Source organism: Sceloporus occidentalis, unplaced genomic scaffold (assembly GCF_023333645.1).
Source record: "Sceloporus occidentalis isolate IW3139 unplaced genomic scaffold, rSceOcc1.0.p SCAF_4, whole genome shotgun sequence".
Classification (NCBI taxonomy): domain Eukaryota; kingdom Metazoa; phylum Chordata; class Lepidosauria; order Squamata; family Phrynosomatidae; genus Sceloporus; species Sceloporus occidentalis.
In genome coordinates this window covers 193465425-193483446 of record NW_028316984.1, presented here as the reverse complement: position 1 = coordinate 193483446, position 18022 = coordinate 193465425, and the positions used below count along the sequence as shown (strand labels likewise).

The 18022-nt window shown below is 39.9% G+C and overlaps 1 protein-coding gene across 1 annotated transcript in view; it reads right to left on the bottom strand.

The window, feature by feature from the left end:
* The window catches only part of LOC149315212 (voltage-gated delayed rectifier potassium channel KCNH5), a 244103-nt gene that overhangs the window by 30895 nt on the left and 195186 nt on the right, over positions 1-18022 (bottom strand). Inside the window, exon 10 of the mRNA XM_089522753.1 lies at positions 14237-14433. Within this exon, the coding sequence (XP_089378879.1) occupies positions 14237-14433 (197 nt within the window). The remainder of the gene's footprint in view (positions 1-14236; positions 14434-18022) is intronic.

Sequence of the window (18022 nt, the reverse complement as noted above, 5' to 3'; positions counted from 1 at the left end):
TGACCCACATGGCCAAGCAACATGAAAGTGTGATGCCAAAACTATATCCAGTGAAAAGTTATTAATAAGGACAAACACAGAAAGCTACTTAGTTTAAGCATAGAAATCCTAGAATGTACTGTGTTTAGGAAACCCTGAAAAAATGAAGAAAACCCCAAATCAATAAATACAATACTGTGTGTGTATGTGTGTGTGCAGCATTATGACTAATAATACAATATTATGTAATGCACGATCATAAAATCTAAATGCCTTTATCACACTCTGCTGAAAACTACAGCTTTCTCTCAGATCCATGGTCAACAACCAGCCCTTCTGCTCAATGCATACTGTTCTTTTTGTTGCTGTGTGCCTTCAAGTCATTTCCAATATATGGTGATCCTAAGGTGAACCTATCACGGGGTTTTCTAGGGCTGAGAGTGTGTGACTTGCCCAAAGCCATCCAGACCCAGTGGGCTTCCATGGCCAAGCAGATAACCGAACCCTGATCTCCAGTGTTTTAGTCCAATGCTCATAAGACCAAATTCTAGGTTTTCTATAGCATATCCGTCGTGTGGTCACTCTTTGCCAGTTGTAGTTTCTCAGGCTATCCTACTTCAGAGGGTTTTTTAAAGGCTAAAAATAGGGTGGATGGTGGGGGGAGAAAATAAATGCAACTGGGGGGGGAGGGATTAAAGAAGTTAAGAAAGGTGCTGTTACAGATATTTGTTGTTGTATACCCACGTTCACATGCAGAATATTGTATTTATTGATCTGAGGTTTTTTCCCCATAGTTTTTAGGCTTTCCTAAACCCGGTACATAAATCTCAGGGTTTCTCTTTTTAAAGTAGTAGTTTTGTGTGTTGTTGCTCATTAATAATTCTTCAGTTACACATGTTCCAGTTTCCATTTGTAAAATGTTGGAGGCTATGCTTTGGTTGGTTAATTTACTAATGAAGCCTTTCATGCCCACAGCAATAAGTGGCACAACCTAAAGATGTAATTCATTGTGTTGCTTTTGCAAAGGATCCATTTTATTTGAGCCATGTCCCCAAATGGTGCTTCGTGAATAATTAACAATTACAGTCATAAGGCTTTTCTGATGGCTAAAGCTCTCTCTCTCTCTCTCTCTCTCTCCACACACACACACACACACACATTTTGCAAAGGTTAATTGTCAGGAGCCAACTGCACAATAAGAAAGAGACTGGGCAATAACGGCAACTCAAATAAAGACAGCCCTGAATGCATTGTGTGCCAAAGACAATGCCATTTTTATAAAGGATGCTGCAACAGCTCTTCAGAAAGAAGCAAGATGAAACAATATTGATTTTTATCAAGTGTAACTCCTCTATAATCTAACTAAATTGCATCTACAGTCTCTCACTTCCCTGGAAAAAGACACACTCTAGGGTGGGAAAAAATGAATTGCAAGGACAGGGGGAAGGGAGGGAAGTAGGAGGGAGAGGGGGAAAAAGTAGGAGCAGCCCAAGGCATTTTGCTGTCTGAGCCAAAAGACAAACTTGTTTCTTCTGCCTGTTACAGAAGATGAATGCACAGGCTATGGATGGAATTGAGGGGGCTATGTATATAATTAAGTAGATGATGTAAAATACTAACCATGAATATCATCATCATCACCATCATCATCGTCCATTTTCAAACTGATGGGGGAAACATAATTCTTTTAGTTATCTATACTGAACAGCTGCTATTTCTTGAGCATGGCCAGGACCTTGCATCAGAACTATGTTGCATAACTTTATGATGACAGAGCTACACCGCTGACATGATATTCCGCCACGCTAAGGAATTGCAATGATGCCCAACAGGGCACCAAGCAAGCTATCCTGCTGTGCAGTGGGTCCTTCCAATGTGCAATGTGCCTTGAGGCACACCATTTCCGAGTGCCTAGCAAGTCTGAGACCACAGAATGTCCCATTGTGCATCAGGACAGGTGGTGTTCCATAGTGGTCATGCTGCCGGCTCCTTTCACACAAGCTTCCCAGAGACAAAGCTGTGTCTCTGAAGCCCTTTTGAGAATATGAGTTTTGTGCAACATCAAGCCGTGGAAGGCTGAATCCATGGATACAGAATCTGTGAAAATGGAGGGCTGGCTGTACAGATGTAAAAGCTGGACAGGGAAAAAAGCTGACAAGAAGGAAATTGAAATGTGCTGCTGGAGAAGAGTTCTACAAATACCATGAATAGCCAAATAGATAATTGAATGGGTCCTAGAAGAAATCAAACTTGAATTCTCACTACAAGTGAGGATGATTAAACTGGGTTGTTGTACTTTGGCCATATCATGAGATGATGTGACTCATTAGAAAAAACAATGACGCTTGGTAAAGTGGAAACCAGTAGGAAAAGATGAAGAGCACATTACAAGTAAATTAATTCAAGCAAGGAAGCCACAACCCTGAGTTTGCAAGACCTGAGCAGGGCTTTTGATGGACATGGCTCTTGGAGATCTCATTCATAGGGTCACCATAAGTTGAAGTTGACTTGATGGCAAATAACAACAAAAATGCTTTAAGTGGGGCAGAGCTGAACTAGGGCCAAGAAATAGCAAATCTCTTGTCATTGTTCAGCAGAGTCTCTTGTTCAGTGCTCTCATTTACACTCAAAGTGCATTGGAAAATAATTTTGCCAACCGTGTCTTTGCCTTTTGTAGCAATCTGCAGATACACAAAAGGAATAATAACTTAACTCATTTTTATTTTTGCTGAGGTGTGATTGCTAGATTGCAGGGAGGGTGATCTCCGCTCCAGGAACAAACAAACTAATAGGCTTGCAGGTCACACAAACACACAGCCCAAAATTAGCTTTATGGGGGAAAGGAGAAAACTGAGCTTTCCAAACATGTAGAAGTTTATGGATTCACCATAATGCTAGCCTGAAGGGTACAAATGTTACTTTTATTCTAGTTCTTAGTCTGTAGAGGGCCACATTCCTTAGGGGTGCAGAAATCTGTGGAAGGCTCTGCAAGCTAAAATCAATGGCAAGTAAGCCCTAAAAGTCCATATTCCGCTTTCTGGGGCCTTGTCTACATGGGCCAAATAAAACCTTTCTCTTCCTCTCTCCCTGGAAAACTGCAGTGGCAATAGAAGGCAGTCCCTGCTGCTCATTTACTTCCCTCCTTTCCTTCCACCTTCCCTGGCCATTTAATGGCTGTAGAAGCATCCTATGGGGCTTGACAGCCACCTGAGCAGAAGTTTTGGATGGAGCACATTTGGATTAACCCCCATCCAAAACAAGACAGGTATGTGCATAACCTCAAGTTGTGTGTGTATATGTCATTAGCAGGATTCCAGATGGAATACTGTCAGCCCTCTGTATCCCAAGATTCAACAATCCTTGGTTTGAAAATATTCAAAAAGAAAATACAAATTCCAAAGAGGCAACCTCGATTTTTGCCATTTTATATACGGACATCATTTTACTATGCCAAAGTATTTAATGGGACTTGAGCATCCATGGATATTGGTATCCACAGGAAGTCCTGGTACCAAACCCCAATGGATACCGAGGCCTACTATATTTTACAAACTTACTTATTCAGTTTTACGGGGAAGAAATTACTTTATTTTTTAAAGGGGCATGAAACAATCATTCAATCCTATGATTCCCCTGCCAATTGTACTTCAGAGGCCTACTTTATCAACCGCTTAAGATGATAACAGTACTCTATCCATTCTACTTCTTTAACATTACTTTAACAGAAATAGGGATGGGTTGACAAGTTTCAGCAAACCTTTCATACAAAAACAGCAACTGCTGTTGTTAACTGCCCTCAAGCCAACCCCCTACTCATGGCAACCCTGTGGAGGAGATATCTCCAAGCCCCCTGTCCTCCATTGCTGTGCTGAGGTCCTATATATTCATATTGGTGACATCCTTAATTGAGCCTATCTATCTGGCTCACCCCTCTTCTTCTCTTTTTACTTCCTTCTACCTTTCCTAGCATTGTTGTCTTTTCTAATGAATTGTGCCTTCTCATGATGTGGCTGAAGTATGACAGTCTCAGTTCCGTCATCTTTGCTTCCAGAAAGATTTTAGATCTGTTCAAGCACCCATTTGTTTATCTTCCTGGCTACCCACAATATCCTCTGCACTCTTCTTCAGCACCACATCTCTAATTAATTTCCCTCCTATCCATCTTCTTCACTGTCCAACTCTCACATCTGGGTGATTCTAACTTTAGTGACAATATGCACATGTAAAATAAAAAAAACCATGTTAAGTAAATCTTATATAAATAAATAACACACTCTGAACTGTTTGAAAGCTTCTTCCAAAATGTGTTCAGGAATTATTTTTTCTTTCCCCAGTGCCCATTTTTCTTATGACTTCCATTCAGGCGGTCATACATATACATCTGTGCTTTTTAACACATTGGAGCTTATTTGCTCTCCCTTTTTCTCTTTGTTTTGCTGTTCATGCACGCTCAGTAAGGAATTCTGGAGTCAGACAATATTTACTTTGCCAGTTGTAGAGAGGCACACACAGCTACTGTAGGGCTGGCAAGAGCGGAATCCCATTCTTTCTCAGCTGAAGCTTTATTTCATTTTTTACTGCAGGAATATTGCTTCAGCCCAGCAACAAAAATCTCTGTGTGTCCAGCAACCAAAATCTCTTTCACCATCGTCATAATGCCCATGCTGCTAAAAAAAAACCTCTTCCAGATAGATAGAGGACAAAGAAGAATGGGGGCACCTGGCAAGTGTAAAAAGACTTTATAAAATTGAGTTTCTTCATCAGAGGCTTTGATAACTGAGGTATGCACACAATGAGAGTAGTTAGCAATGAAAGAAAGAACACTTGATTTGCGGAGATTGGCAAAAAGTTATTTAATGGTGTTACTGAGCTTTTATTGTTGTTGTTGTTGTTATTGTTATTATTACAGCTCTCACAATTCTGTGGCCATATCAGCTGTGAGATTCTGGTAAGTGTTCGAAAAGTCTTTTCCAGGCTCTGATTTTAGTACAGTTTCTGCTTGTTGCAAGTGCAACAACTAACCACCCTCTCACACTACTCAATTACAGCACTATGATTTCATAGACAAGATCCTAGGGAATTGTAAGGTTTATAGGTTGTTGAGGCACTCTAAGTACCTCTCCCTAAACTCCCAATCCCAGAATTCCATGAAATATTGCCATAACCATCAGCAAGAAATCATACACACTATGATTGTGTAATGTGAAAAGCCCCTCAGAGATTAGACACCCCATTTGCAGAGCATGAAAAACATACTGTTTGGACTATAACTCCCAGAATCCCTCAGTGGCCTTGCTGGCTGAGATGTGGGCAGTCACAGAATGTTACAACAATAAAAAATATTTAGAATAATATACGTCTTCTGTTTTTCTTCTCTAAAGTTAAAGATTGTGCCATATTTTCTTTTCTTTTATTAAACAAGTGTTCATTATCTTCCAAGAGTAAGAATTTGAAAGGCTAAAAGCAAAGACCTGCACCATAGTTCTTCTCTTTAAATGCCAGAAAGCTCTCCTGTGCTATAAAACTGTCATCCTGTCTACTAAGGTAGGGAATCTTATTTGTTTGATTCTACTTCTCCCCTTTTGGGAGGTTTGGCTGCTCATCATTCTTTCACATGGAGAAGGACATGGATGAACTCGAACTCCTAGTACAACAAAGCAAATATGATATAATAGGCATCACTGAAACCTGGTGGGATGAGTCTCATGATTGGAATGTGGAAATAGAGGGGTATAACCTTTTTAAGAGAAATAGGCCACACAAGAAAGGAGGAGGAATAGCACTATATGTCAGAGATATTTACACCAGTGAAGAGATCCTGGACATCAATCATGGAAGCCAGGTGGAGAGCATCTGGATAAGAATCAAAGGGGAGGGAAACAACAAGGATGTTACAGTGGGAGTCTACTACAGACCCCCAAGTCAGACTGAGGAATTGGATGATGCCTTTCTAGAACAGATGACCACACACTCAGAAAGGAGAGATGTAGTAGTGATGGGCGACTTCAACTACCCTGATATTTGCTGGAAGTCAAACTCAGCAAAATCCTCAAGGTCTAGCAAATTCCTCACTTGCCTGGAAGACAATTTCATGGTCCAAAAGGTGGAAGAGGCAACAAGGGGGTCAGCTATTTTAGATCTGATCCTAACCAACAAGGATGACTTGGTTAATGGGGTGCAAGTAGTGGGATCATTAGGTGGAAGTGACCATGTTCTCCTGGAGTTTGTAATACAGTGGAAAGGAGAAGCCAGGCAGAGTCAGACACGCATCCTAGACTTTAGGAGAGCGAATTTCAGTAAACTTAGAGAAGTATTGAGGGGGATTCCATGGTCAGAAATACTAAAAGATAAAGGAGTTCAGGATGGATGGGAGTTTCTCAAAAGGGAGATACTGAAGGCACAATTTCAAACAGTTCCAGTGAGAAAGAAAAACGGGAGGTGTCTCAAGAAACCAGGATGGATGACTAAGGAACTTTCAACTGAGCTAAGTTTGAAACGGAACATGTATAAGAAATGGAAAAAGGGGGAAATCACAAAAAAGGAATTCAAAGAAATAGCAGGCATGTGTAGGGGTAAAGTCAGATAAGCTAAAGCGCAGAATGAACTCAGGCTTGCTAGAGAGGTTAAGAACAATAAAAAGGGCTTTTTTGGATATGTCCGCAGCAAAAGGAAGAAGAAGGAAATGGTAGGGTCACTGCGTGGAGAAGATGGCAAAATGCTAACAGAAGACAGAGAAAAGGCAGAATTACTCAACACCTTCTTTGCCTCAGTCTTCTCAGAAAAGGCAAAGGGTGCTCAACCTGAGGATAATGGAGCAGAGGACAGAATAGGGGAATTTCAGCACAGAATAAGTAAAGAGATAGTAGAGGAACACCTTATTAATCTAAATGAATTTAAGTCTCCGGGACCAGATGAACTCCATCCAAGGGTATTAAAAGAACTGGCAAAAGTAATATCGGAGCCATTGGCAATAATCTTTGAAAACTCCTGGAGAACAGGAGAGATCCCAGCTGACTGGAGGAGGGCAAACGTTGTCCCCATCTTCAAAAAGGGGAAAAAAGAGGATCCCAACAATTATCATCCAGTTAGTCTGACATCAGTTCTAGGAAAGATTCTGGAGCAGATCATTAAACAGAGAGTCTGTGAACATCTAGAAGGCAATGCCATAATCACAAAAAGTCAACATGGGTTTCAGAGAAACAAGTCATGCCAGACAAACCTGATCTCTTTCTTTGATAAAATTACCAGCTTGGTAGATGAAGGGAATGCTGTGGATATAGTATATCTTGATTTCAGTAAGGCCTTTGACAAGGTTCCCCATGACATTCTTGCAAACAAGCTTGTAAAATGTGGGCTAGACAAAGGAACTGTTAAATGGATCTGTAATTGGTTGACCGGCCGAACCCAAAGGGTGCTCAACAATGGCTCCTTTTCATCCTGGAGAGAAGTGACCAGTGGGGTCCCACAGGGCTCTGTCCTGGGCCCAGTGCTATTCAACATCTTTATCAATGACCTGGATGACAGAATTGGGAGCATACTTATCAAATTTGCAGATGACACCAAATTAGGAGGAATAGCTAATACCCCAGAGGACAGGATCAAGATTCAAAATGACCTGAATAGACTAGAAAGCTGGGCCAAAGCTAACAAAATGAAATTCAACACAGAGAAATGTAAGGTATTGCACTCAGGGCGGAAAAATAAAATGCACAGATATAGGATGGGTGACACCTGGCTGAATGAAACTACGTGTGAAAGGGATCTAGGAGTCCAAGTAGACCACAAGTTGAACATGAGTGAACAGTGTGATGCGGCAGCTAAAAAGGCCAATGCTATTTTAGGCTGCATCAATAGAAGTATAGTGTCTAGATCAAGAGAAGTAATAGTGCCACTGTATTCTGCTCTGGTCAGGCCCCACCTAGAATATTGTGTCCAGTTCTGGGCACCACAATTCAGAAAGGACATTGAGAAACTGGAGCGTGTCCAAAGGAGGGCGACAAAAATGGTGAAGGGTCTGGAAACCATGCCCTATGAGGAACGACTTAGGGAGCTGGGGATGTTTAGCCTGGAGAAAAGAAGGTTAAGAGGTGATATGATAGCCCTGTTTAAATATTTGAAAGGATGTCATATTGAAGAGGGAGCAAGCTTGTTCTCTGCTGCTCCAGAGAACAGGACCCGGAACAATGGATGCAAGCTACAGGAAAAGAGATTCCACCTCAACATTAGGAGGAACTTCCTGACAGTAAGGGCTGTTCGACAGTGGAATGCACTCCCTCGGAGGGTGATAGAGTCTCCTTCCTTGGAGGTCTTTAAACAGAGGCTGGATGGCCATCTGTCAGGGATGCTTTGAATTGGATTTCCTGCATGGCAGGGGGTTGGACTGGATGGCCCTAGTGGTCTCTTCCAACTCTATGATTCTATGATTCTATGATTCTATGATTCTATGATTCTATGACATAAAGCAGGAACTGAGCCATACAACCACTTAACTGTAGAGTTAGGCAGTTCCCATGAAGCAATCTAGTCCAATACCTGCCAATGGAGAAAATCCCCAGCAAAAGCATCCAAACTCTACTTCAAAACCTCCAACAAAGCAGAGGCCACAATCTTCCGACGTACCTTTGAACAGCTTTTACCATCAATAAGTTCTTCCTAATGTCTATTCAAAATCTCGCAGTTTAAATATATGGATGTGGTCCCTTTCTTCTAGTGCAGTAGAAAACTGGTTTGCTCCATCTGCTACATGATAGCCCTTCAGATATTCTGAGGGCTGTCATATCACCTCTCAATCTTCTCCAGACTAAAAATACCTGACTCTCTCAACTGTTCTTCCTAAGACTTGGTTTCTAGACTCTTTGCCATCTCTGTCACCTTATTCTGGAAACATTCCAGCTTGTCAATATCCTCCATCATCTATGTCTCCAGAACTACAGAAGATTCTGAGGCCTAGGCAGAACTTGGGAAAGTTAGTATTTTGGTCCCAGAAAGCCCTTACCAGAATGGGTGGCCATGTTGGCTGTGGCATTCTGGAACTTGTTATCTGAAAAGTATTTGTTTCTTAGTTTGTTGTCTAAGAAGAAACTGTCAGTGCAAGATTTTTGTGGGTTTTTTGGGCTATGCGGCCATGTTCTAGGAGAGTTTATTCCTGATGTTTCGCCAGCATCTGTGGCTGGCATATTTCTCTGAAGATGCCAGCCACAGATGCTAATGAAACATCAGGAATAAACTCTTCTAGAACATGGCCATATAGCCTGAAAAACCCACAAAAATCTATGGATGCCAGTCATGAAAGTCTTTGACTTCATATCAGTGCAAGGTTTCATGATGGCAGAACATGCAGCACCATCAGTTACCTGAAACAACCTTGAGATTTTTTTGGAACAGGTAAAATAAAATGTATACCCAGAGTAAGAAGCATAGTTTCCATTCTCTCCATTTTGAAATAAGTATCCCTGCCAATAAGAAGCCCACGTGGCATTTCAAAAAGCAGGGGATCCCCATTTGACAAAATTTGCAAGCTGCAAAAATGATGAGGCTTTCATTTATTCACGGTGAAATTAATATTTTGATAGACAGAAGGTCTATCTAAGGTCTTCTCTTTTTAAGTTAGTGTACTCAGTAGCAGATTTGGAATCTGAGCATCTAAGTTTTTTTTATTACAGAGAAGGATTTTTCTATCTCACTTAGCCAAAGAGAAACATGTGGAAAATATGCTATTTAAAATTGCCTCCCAAAAGAAAAAAAAAACAAAGCTGGAGGATCAGTTGCGTTGGCCGGGATTTTCATTTCTTATCAGTCTATCCAGAACGTGTGATTACAATTTTGGACAGGGGAAGATGTGGGTTCAGTCCAGAAACTTGTTGTTTTCCATTGAACTAACATAGGAGATAATGGCTAATTTCATACCTTCCAATTTGGCATAGGCAGTCTTGAATAGTCCTCTACCATCCCACTCTTTCACAGGCTTTTAAAATGTCCTAGGTTTTCTCTTCTCCTTCACCTTTCCCCTGTTGTCCTTAATTTACTTCAGTTGCTCCAAACTGAGTTCCAAGTGCAAAGGCAATTTGCACTCAATGTAGAAAGGAGAGGAGAGAGCAGAATCTTGACCTTCCCTGCAGCCACTGGCAAAAACAAAGTGCTTCAGCCTCTCCTATCTTGTGTGCTCTTCCTCACTGATAATTTTTGCCATCCTGACCACATTTTAATGTTGCTTGACTACACCTGTCCGATTTTCATCTGTGAAATGTTGAAAACTACACATTGTAGCCTAAATGTGACACTAACAGCTCAGTGATGACACAATAATATTTGCAGTCCTTTCTCCTGAAGTCTTATATTGATTCAGAACTAGACCATAGGGTATCTCAGTCCTCTGAAGCAAATTCTGAAGACCATGGAGGGCAGTTTCATCAGTGGAGCAAATTCATTGGATCTTGGCCTCTGAGCTTTAAAAAATGCACTTGTTTGGACAACAATTCAGCAAATTCCCAATTCAAATATGGGTTTGTAAGAGTGGTCCAAAAGATAAGTTTTCCAGGCTTCAAATGTTTTACTTTCCAAGCTCTGAGGATAGGTCCAGGACAACAAAGGGACAACAAAGCAGAATTTGGGAAAGTTACTTTGGGGGGAAGTGACAATGCCCAGCATTCTTCAACAAGAATGGCCAACCACTGGTTAAACTGGGACATTGCCACCCACAAAAGTAATTTCCCCCCAAACTCTCTGTAAACCTCATAGTCTCACAGACATAACAGAACCATAATCCACTACAAAAGCAGTTAGTCTATGCACAGATCCACCTAAGAGATCAGTTCTGCATACCAACTAATATGTAATTATATTATATTAGTTACTTTCAGTATGTTTTAGTTACTTTTTCTGTTCATTTTTCTATATTATATTTGGTACCTTGTATGGGTTTTGTTTTTGTTTTTGTTTTTTGCATTTCTTGAAATCGCAGCTTGCATTCTGTAGACTGAAATCCAGGGTCTTTGCCAAGGACTCAAGCAAACCTAAGTCCCAGTATGCTTTACTATGTGGATTTTGTTACAGATTATTATAATATTTGGAGATCTTTGGTACCCATAAATGTCTTGTTGGATGATGATGCAGGGCAACAGAGGGAACAAATCTATCCCAATCATACAAATGCTGGAGATAATGCACCATAAATCTGTTCGTCACAGTTATGAGATTTGCTCATGCAGACAACATTTATATGACCTTCATTAATCTGGTTTTTAAAATATACACATAAAAAGAATATGATTTTTCTGTTGTGTAGAAACTGTGGCATCTCCTAATCTAATGATAAAGTCATATTTTAGTAGTTGATATTACTAGTTTCAGAGAAGCTAATTGATAGGAAGATTTGATGTTTAACCATAAAATAAATAGGAACATGTTCTTTTGTTCTCTATTTTCTGGTACAGGCACACTGTCCTTACGATCATAACACTAAGCACATAGTACAATACTTAAAGGTATTACTAGTCACACTGATTTATCTAAATTCTTTTGTTGCATCCCCGCATAAATTAGTGACTACGGCCAAAAAATGTAGATAATCTGTGAACTTCAAACTTTCTCGTCTCTGCAGCAACAGGCCATTGGCAATGTTCCTGAACGAATGAGAGAATCTTACAGTTAGAAGGGATTGCAAGGGCCATCTAATCCAATCCTTTAGTTGTGCATGGCAGGCGGTTGGATTGCATGACCTTTGTGGTTCTTTTCAACTGTAAGATTCTATTATTCTGTGAAATCATTATTACAACTGAACACTGTCTATGGTCTGTACAAACGTATTTAAAATATAACTTCAGACATTTCTTGAGCTGAAACTCTCACTCCATTGACTGGAGAAAAAGGAATATGTTGAAGACTAAAAAGTTTTTTAAAATTTTTAAAAAAAAGTCAGCAGATGGCCAGGAAAAAAAGGATTGGGCTGAAGGAAAGGGGACTCTTTGAAAACACAGAGGAAATTTACAACAGTGGGAGGAAGTCAAGATCCTCATATAAATACAGAGTGCAAAATAAAAAAAATCTACCAGGCACCTTGAGACATATGGAGATGTAAAAGGGAGGTCCCAAGGGTAAAATGTTTGAGTACCACTGCCTTAAAAGACATGTTATTTAGGCAATGCCAGGATCCGAGACTTCCTGTCATAGCCGCTAGAGATAGACTCTGCCTGATTATACAGTGGGCCCTTGATATCCACTGGGGTTTGGTTCCAGGATCCGCCATGGATACCAAAATCTGTGGATGCTCAAGTTCCATTAAATACAATGGCATAGTGAAATGATGTCCCTTATATAATAATAAATAATAAAATTTTTATTTATATACCGCCCTTCCATCAGATCAGGGCGGTTTACAAACAATTAAAATACATAAACAGTAAACATTAAAATCATACAAAAATTGCAAAAACCATAAACAAAAGACAAAAAGCCCCAGGTTAGCCAAACCCATTGCCAGTGCGGCAGGGGGGCATATGGGACCTTATTCAGGGAATGCTATCCTAAACAGGTAGGTCTTCAAGTCCCGTCTAAATTGGGCCAGGGAGGTAGCTGAGCGGAGCTCTATGGGCAGCGTGTTCCAAAGGGCCGGGGCGGCGATGGAAAAAGTCCTCCTAGAAGTGGAGACGTATCTCGCCCCGGGAACCCTAAGTAATTGCTGCCCAGATGTTCTGAGGGTGCGGGGCGGAATGTATGGGGAGAGGCGGTCCTTCAGGTATCCTGGGCCCAGGCCATATAGGGCTTTATAGGTCATCACCAACACCTTATATTGCGCCCGGAAGCGAATGGGCAGCCAATGGAGCTCTTTTAATACCGGTGTTATATGGCTGGCCCTGGACGTACCAGTGTACCATAAAATGGCAAAAACAAGGTTTGCTTTTGAAATTTACATATTTGTTTTGAATTTTTTCAAGCTGTGGATCCTTGAACCCGTGGATGAAAAATTCATGGATACCAAGTATTTTAATATGAATTGATGGGATGTGCTGTACTCTATTAGCAGTGATGTTTGCTGCCCACATTCTTTGGGATGGTTAACAAGCAGATGTGTGGGGAGTGGAGATTGCATGGGGAGAAACTTTTGTTTCATGGGTGAGTGGGTGCCGGCCAGCTCTAGGTTTATTATTCTCCATAAGTGCTATATCTTTAGACCTGACAATGTAAGTCTGCTGTGAACACCTTTGGTTTCTGAATATTTTTTCCTGTTTTATTACAGAAGCTTGGATATCTAGAGTTACATACAGGCAATGTGTATATTATATATTGAGGTATCCTATGATTTGCTGGCTTCATCTTCATCACAAATTTGTTGTTGGATAGCTGTCCATGATAGAGTGGTAGAGCTATTTCTCAGAATTAGCTGTTCACTGGAATATGCACATGGAATCTATAGGACTGAAATGACCATGCAGCTGAAACCATTTTAATCACCATTATCATCATCACATCCACTATCATAACAGTCATCACTACTCCTGCTGCAGCAACAAAAGCTTCACACCACTACTGAAGCAGTGCACCAAACAGACTTTTCTCCTTGGCATAACGTTTTCCCAAAGGAAGAAGTACACACTGAAAAATTAGCTGAGAAAATCCAACCTCAGCAATGTCTACGGCCAAAGAAATGGCACAAAATCCATCCAAAGCTAGAGGCACTTGCAAACTTTAAACTTCTATTAATAATCTATGTCTTGTCTTTCTCATACCTACCTGGACTACACAGCTAAATTTCAAATCAATCAGATTAATTATGGTCTAAGTCAGCACTACTCAAAGGGATGGTCTGAGGACCTACTATTGGTCTGTGAGGCATGAGCTATTGGCTGGCAATCAGACTTTGCAGCACTGAAAGAAACAGTCATAGTCCCTGGGCACAAGTATACTGCTAGTCCTTGGCCCATTATGAAAGAAAGGTCCTATAGGTCACTCACATCAGACAACTTAAGAAGCATATAAGCCTTAATTTTTATTCCTCCAGCAACCCAACTTCTGCTTATGTTGGTGCAATTAGATTCATCTACCTTGCCTTTAACATATTATCAAAGGATGCAAGTGCAGACTAATAATAGAAGTAGAAACTTGGTTTTTATCAAAATAGAAGAAGAAACTGAGTTTGTTTTTTTAGAATGATTTGGGCAATGTAGGTGGTTTGCAGCTTGGGGAAGGGGGCATCAAATTACAAACTAGTTGGCCATTACAGTCCACTTTGTCCATGTACATTTGATCAAAGAGATCTTACCCGTTTCCTTAGATTGCAGGTGAGTGTGAGATTTCTTGAGAAGGAGTTTGCAAAAGCAGTATAAAAGTCCAAAACTTTCAGCAAGGCTTCCCGCTTGATAATGTGCAAATCGCAGTATGTCAGTGCCCTCACATTAGCACACGCATGGGCCAAAGTGGTTTCTTTCCAGAAGATGTCACCAAACACATCACCTTTGCCTAGTAAAGGAATGGAAAAATTCAGTTAACGCATGCTGCTTACATAGCAGTCTGCCCTAGACCCCTTGCCGCCTGCCAGCTTGTCAGTCATTCTGATCTTAGAACAGCTCTGACAAATGATGAATGTTTCATTGACTCAGGGGTCTCAATGTGAACTTGATCTTTTCTGTGAAGTCAACTGCTGTTAAGGCTTGTAAATAAGTCATAGGTTAACCTAGATTTCAATGAACGAACTTGGGATAAGGGATGTGAATATCTGTCAATCTTTCCTCCCCCTTCCTAGATTTCTCAGAATCTCATTGATATTCTTGTTCTATCCAAGTCACATTTTGTGTAGTGAGACTTGCATTTTTATTCCTGCCTGGAAAGTCGTGCATAATTTTGTGTGTATTTTTTTTTACAGAAAATGGAACTTTTATATGCATTATTTTAATCTATGCATTTAACCTATTTCTCCATTAATTAAAACATTTTGGTATTGATCACATGCATATCTATTTGGTTGTGCACATTTCTTCCCAAATATATGTATAGTTTTATATGCTTGTTTTTCCTCTCTGAATCACATCACAACCTTCAAAAATGTGTGGATTACTGAGGCAGGCATGCTGCATTCCATTGCTAGTCTCAGGAGATGTGGAATCACTAATTTCATTCTTAGAATCATATAATCATAGAACTGGAAGAGACCACAAGGACTATCCAGTCCAACCCCATTCTGCCATGCAGGAACTCTCAATCAAAGCATCCCGACAGATGGCCATCCAGCCTCTGTTTGAAGACCTCCAAGGAAGGAGAATCCAGTATTACAAAACAAACAAAATTTCTTTTCCATCCTTAATTGACATATGCAAAGTATTAATGTAAATTTGATTTAATGGGCTAAATAATATTGTTAGCCTTGATTGCAATAGAACCATTGAATCAACTGGATTTGTTGACTCACTATTCAGTAATTGATTCAATGGGATCATTCTGGATTTAGGCCTAAGTGGGCATAACATTATGGCTTAAAAGCTCCTAGCATGTTGGGTATTTGGGTTTCTTTTCTTTGATTCACAGATTAAGGTCTAATTAGACATGTGATTCTTATCATCCTGCAATATGGCTTTCTCTTCAGTTCAGAATAGAGGATCTCTTATCACATTCTAGTCATTTTTGCCTCTTAGACTTTTATGTTTTGACTTTTTCACAGATTTGATTTGGCTTTGGTTTTTTTTAAATGGTTTAAATATTTTAATTCACACATTATTTGAAATTTGAAAAGTAAAATTGGACACTGATATCATATATGATGACCGCAGCGAGGATACTATATGTTTTGAAATGGAAATATGAAGAAATTCCAACATATAAAGAGTGGCTGCTAAAACTGGCAGACATGACTCAAATCGACATTATGACACATTATTTGAAAAATAAATCAGTACAAAAAAGTTGAGGAAGAATGGGAGTTAGAAAATATTGGTAAAGTGTTTGGCCAAATTAAATAATATGGCATACGACATTCATCAAGAAGAGAGAAAGAGAAAGAAATTATAGAAATAGAAAGCAACAGCCAAAATGTAGATAATAACTATAAAAATACCATTTATATCATGGCACTCAGATTAATAACAAAAATTGAATTCAACAAGGATAGAAGAGGAGTACAAAGACATGTCATTAATGTTTTTGGAGATACTAGCAGGTTATGTATGATGTTGTTTTTTGTGATGTCCTTTATGTGTGTGTGTACATGTATTTATGCAGGTATTATTATGTTATGTTGTCTGATAGAGTAATGTATGGAATGGCTGTGGTATATGTGTTATTTTTTTAAAAAAACATTATTTGACTTAGAATAAAAAGCACATTAACATTATATTTGACTTTAATACTCACAGCTACTCCCTCTTCTCCTTCCCCTCCCACATTTTACTTTCACCATAGCAACAACACAAACACATATAAAGAAGAATACAAAACAGACTAACAAATACTTGCAAAATGTTATGAGGTCAGTTTAAATTATTATTATCAGTATACCTTTTTTTGTTATACCCCCTACAGTTGGCTACGACTAAATAGTCATGTCAAGGGACTACCTTTACCTTTTCTACCTTTTAAAAACATGAAAAGAGGATAAAACTTGTTACAGTCCACTCTCGCTTTAGCCCCCCCCCCCCCCCCACGTAAAGCAAAAAGCACGTATGCTCAAGCCCCATTGGATAGAATGGGACTTGGGCTCGCTGCACAGCCGTGCGCACACCATTGTTTTTATTGTGGGGCAGCTTCAGCGTAAGCTGAAAGCCGCCTATAATGAGCCTGCGTATGGCACAGGCTCACTGTATTAACTTGGACTATTCTTTTTACATCAAATCTTTTTAATAGTCTCATTCACCATATACTCTTTCCGCCCACAAACAGATAATAACACAGTCATTTAATCTATAAATCTATAAAATGGATGCAGCTGTAGAGAGCCATAATTCCAAAGGATATCTAGTCTCAAAAAGAATATGAGAAAATAGTTGGAGAAATGCCTCAAAAACCTCATGTAACACAATGGTGCCTGGTGATGCCAATATAAAGGAGACAGCGAATTTGGTCAATGAACTGTCCATGGTACTGAATCTGTTTGGGGAACAGGGTTTAGCACTTTAATTGGAAACAAGTCACATAATGAGAAGGATTGACTCACTGGAACAGACAATGGTGCTAGGAAAGGTGAAGGGATGTAGAAAGAGAGGAAGACCACTTGTCAGGTGGATAGGCTCTATTTAGGAGGTCACGGGTATGAATTTATTGGCCCTGAGCAGAGCAGTGGAAGACAGGGAGTCTTGGAGATGTCTCATCCACAGGGTCACCATGAGTTGGGATCGACTTGAGGGTGGTTAACAACAACAAAAGGAGTCCCTTTGAGTACACTGAGGCTTACTGTATATACTCATGTATAAGTCTAGAAATTTAGGTTAAAAAATTGATCCCAAAAACCTGAGTCGACTTATCCATGGGTCAATGTAAATACCGTATTTTAGTGTGTGTGTGTGTGTTTGTGTGTGTGTATGGTAAAAGGCAAGAGTTTAATCTGCCCTGGAAGCACTGACTCCCTTCTACTCTCTTGTCCATCCAGCCTTTAACAGGTGCAAAAATAGTTATGCCTACTGGAATCTTGCAAGTTCTTTGGCATTGTTTTCCTTTACTTTGTCCTTTATATCCTTCATTACATGCCCCTAAGTTTTACCCCTGACATATCCACGGGTCATAGCAAAATCCATAATTTCGGCCCCAAAACTTGACCTCAACTTATACATGAGGTCGACTTATAGTTGAGTATATACGGTACTTTCCAGCGAGCCCAAGATAATATAACATTAACAGGGTGTTGAAAAGATATCTATAAGCATAGTTTCAGCTTATTCATTGGGAACTGTTGAGCAAGCACTAGTAAAAGATAGTGTTGTGCATGCACTGCATTGCACAACTGATTACCAGAGGAAAATGATACTGGATGTCTCCTTTGCATTAATTCTAGAAATGCATTTCTACTGTTGCCTTAAACTATGCACTAGTGCAAGGATCAACCATTCCCAGATATCCAGGACCA